This window comes from Sesamum indicum, linkage group LG6 (genome assembly GCF_026168435.1).
Source record: "Sesamum indicum cultivar Baizhima isolate 11 linkage group LG6, ASM2616843v1, whole genome shotgun sequence".
In the NCBI taxonomy this organism is placed as follows: Eukaryota; Viridiplantae; Streptophyta; class Magnoliopsida; order Lamiales; family Pedaliaceae; genus Sesamum; species Sesamum indicum.
The window spans coordinates 11870068-11873929 of record NC_142662.1 but is presented as its reverse complement, the minus strand read 5'-3'; the positions used below and the strand labels follow the sequence as shown (position 1 = coordinate 11873929).

At 43.9% G+C, this 3862-nt stretch overlaps 1 protein-coding gene across 1 annotated transcript; it reads right to left on the bottom strand.

Moving 5' to 3' along the window:
- Positions 1 to 978: 978 nt before the first annotated feature.
- LOC148787781 (uncharacterized) lies at positions 979 to 1827 on the bottom strand. Its single transcript, XM_088881364.1, has one exon. It carries the CDS (start codon positions 1825 to 1827, stop codon positions 979 to 981), a length of 849 nt encoding a protein of 282 aa, XP_088737490.1.
- Positions 1828 to 3862: the final 2035 nt, after the last annotated feature.

Sequence of the window (3862 nt, the reverse complement as noted above, 5' to 3'; positions counted from 1 at the left end):
ATATGCTACAATGATGATATGCTTGCCTCTCCATTTCTTTGTTGCCCATTCCACATCCCTCACCCAATCTCTATTGGGCCAAGCGAATCGAGTAATTTGCAGGTTTTCCGTTCATTCCAACAGAGAATGAGGGCGTTGTGATACACACCTCGATCCACCTCGTGAACGTAGTTGGAAACCCAAATATCTCCAAAATAGCCAGAAGAAAGTCCCACTCTACTGTGTCATAGGCTTCCTGATGTCCACTTTCAAAGCACATCGGGGAGGTAATCGTGCCTAGTTATACCCCATGAAGAGTTCCTGCGCCAACATAATATTATCTCCTATGCTTCTTCTGCCAGGGACAAACGCCGCTTGACAAGGACTAATCAACTTGTCCAGTACCACACTCAACTTTTGGACAATGAGCTTAGCAATAATCTTATATAATACATTGCAGCATAAAATAGGACGAAAATTATTAACTGTCATTGGGGAATGTACCTTAGGTATAAGCGCCAATAATGTAGTGTTGATTTGTTTTAGAATTCGGCCGGTAGCAAAGAAATCCAGTACCGCCGGTGTTATCTCCTGTCCCACTATTGTCCATGCAGCTTTGAAGAATCCTGATGAGAAACCATCAGGTCCCAGTGCTTTATCCTTCGCTATGTCAAAAATAGTCTGTTTAACATCACCTGGGGTGAATGGCAATAATAGAGAACTAGCTTCCTCTTTATCCAGTAGATATCTAGCCCAAGGTCTTAGGAATTGAATATCCAGAACTGCTCATCGTCTTTCCCCACCAAGGAGATTTTGGTAGTATGAAACAAACTCATTGATTACCTCTCCTGGATCAGTGTGGGTGGTGGCTCCTTGATCATCATTGATTTGTAAGATTCGTCTTGTCGATCTCCTCTGAGCAATCTTACAAAAGAAAACCCGGGAACATTGGTCACCCCCCTTCATCCATTCTATTTTTGCTCGTTGTTGTAACATACTCTATTCAAGCTTGGTAACTTTAGCCAATACAAGGCGACAGCATTGTTCCAGTTGTATGAATAGTTCATCTCGTCTATTAGAACTAAGAAATACTTGTGCCGACTCAAGAAACCCTTTTGCCAGTTGTACCTTATGTGACAGGTCCCCCTTATTTCTCCTTTGCTCTCGAAAAATAGGTTTGAGGGCTTTAAGCTTTTGTGTCACCGCATACATAGGTACCCCAATTATGTTGTGTTGCCATATATTCTGCACAGGGATAAAATCTGGTGATAGGGTGAGGTAGTTATCGAATCGGAACTTACCTTTGAATTGTTGTTGTCTATCCCCATTTAGGACCATCAGTGAATGGTCTGAAGTGCATGGAGTGAGGCTGGAATAGAATGAGGTCGGGAACCGTGCCATCCACCTATCATTAATCAGCATTCGGTCCAGTCTTTTCCAAAGATTCCGTGGACTCGCACAGCAATTGTGCCATGTGTACCATTCACCCTGCATGGGTAATTGTAGTAATCTTGTATTCTGAATACATACATTAAATTCTTCCATTGTCATTCGAATATCTCCAGATGTTCCACATATTTCACTAAGGTCTCGCACCGCATTGAAATCCCCTCCTATCAGCCACGGTGTATCAGCTTGCACAGTAATAATTTCCAATGACTCCCATAACTCCCTTCTGTCACCCACCTCAGTTGCCCCATAAACAACAGTAATAACAATTGCCTCATGAATTGCACGAATAGTAACAAGAGAGTGTATAAATTGCATTCCACATTCAACCACATCAACATCAATAAAATTATCATTCCATGCAATCCACACCCGATTACTAGAAGATCCATAATCCATAATAAAAAAGATTGAATTTGAGCTGCATTATTACTACGAACACGAGTTTCAAGTAGACTGATGAATTGTAACCTGAACTCAGCAACAATGTCTTTGACTGCCATCTGATGATCTCTTTTGTTCAGGCCCCGAACATTCCATATTGCTGCATTTAACATGGATCACTAGGTATGGGGTTGCTATGCTTAGGACCCCGAGTCGACTCATCTGTATCATCTAGTAGGTTAAGTGCATCAAAGTTATTATATATAACAAGCGCCTTACCCCTCTCCTCACGACTTGGGCCGGTTGCATCTCTAGTGTGCGCACGTCCCTCTCTGCTTTTCTACTAGTGGAGCAAGTGGTGGTCTGCTCTTGTTCCGATTAGGCATATGTGGTGGTCGGGATGGTATATTAGTAGCATTAGCATCCTCCATAGGATGGTTCGTACTCCGTTCAGGCTCTTGTGGCGTCCTTATTTTGGGTACATATACAGCAATCTGCGGTTTAGCTGGTTTTGGTTTGTTGTGAACACACTCTTTGGCAGAGTGTCCCAATGTCATACAGCTTTTTGCACTTCTGTGGTAACCACTCATACTTAACATCTACTTTACAAGGTGATTCTCCTCCGTCCTCATCTGGTGTCATAATTATAATGTGCTTCGGTAAGTTTGATGTCACATCCAACATTACGCATACACGAGCGAAATCCAGTCTCATGCATGCTCTCGTAATTGCATCTGGGTAAAGTGGTTTACCCACTCCACTAGCCACCATACTGTGTCCTTCCTCTGTCCAGAACTCGACTGGAACGTGACGAAGTTTGATCCACACAGGAACTTGTGTATGCTGTAGTTTCCTTAATACCATCCCTGGTTCCCATTTTTGGAGAACAATAGGCTGCCCCTGGAATAGCCATGGCCCTCCTTCAATGACATTTCCATAGTAGCAACTGATTTGAATTGGAGGAAAAAGAATCCATTATTAGTACCAGTGACCTCCTTCAAGCCCGGCCATACCGACATTGCAAACTCCTTCAGATGATGAAAATACGGCCTTTTCCCTAGGAAATACCCTACCGCGGTAGCCCTCCATCGTTTAGATCCGTTTCGTATAATATCCAGTGTTGGTCGCATTATCACCTCTGCATTTTGAATTGTTGGAGCCACATAAGATAGGGTCTTACGAGTTGAGTTATGAAATGCATGAGCTATTTTGTCATCGAAAATCGTGTCCGAACATGCATGTAACAGTATGTTACCGACGAACAATCCCATAGGAGCGCAAGAATTAAGCTCAGAATGCAGATTTTTTGTCTTCTTGTGCAGAGTGATGTCATCCATGAGATTTAGCAGTTGATGTTGTCATGCCTGCATCAGCAGTGATGTCATCTGCATAGGTCATACCAGCATCATCCCTTACATCAGCGCCTGCATCATCAATGATGTCAGCAGTATATGTCATGCCAGCCTCATCCATGACGTCAACGTCCCTGTCAGCCGTCAACTGTTCTGCCACATGTGTTGCCAATTTACCCGCCACATCACTCCTAATCGCCACGTCAGCATGCTGCAGAAACCCAATAGTCGTCAGATCTGAACATCGCCGGTTATCCTTCGCTGGAACTGCCATAGCTGAACTGCTCGTCTCCGGTGCACATAAATCTGCATCTGTTCCGGCGTAAAAATCAGAAGAACAAGTCGCCGGCGTCTGTGTCTTAGTGCCAGCGTTTTTCGATGACCCACTGTTAATTCTCGGTGTTAAAAGGCATCTCACAGGTGGACGAAGACCACCCAGTCGTGGCGGCGCACCACCTCCCTTCAGATCGACTAAAGAACGCAGCTACGGCATACTTCGAAATCGCACTGTCCATTTACTTTTCAGATTCCATAGTGCTACAACCGTCTTCTCATCTCCATTGTTAATAACTGCGTGAGCCAATCGTAAAAATTCGTCGAGATTAAATGGCTCAGCTTGCCGTCCGCCATTGAAGGATGAAGGTTCAAACCCTAATTTTTGCGGTGCCATTAGAGGAGATGATTCAGTGTCTCCTTTC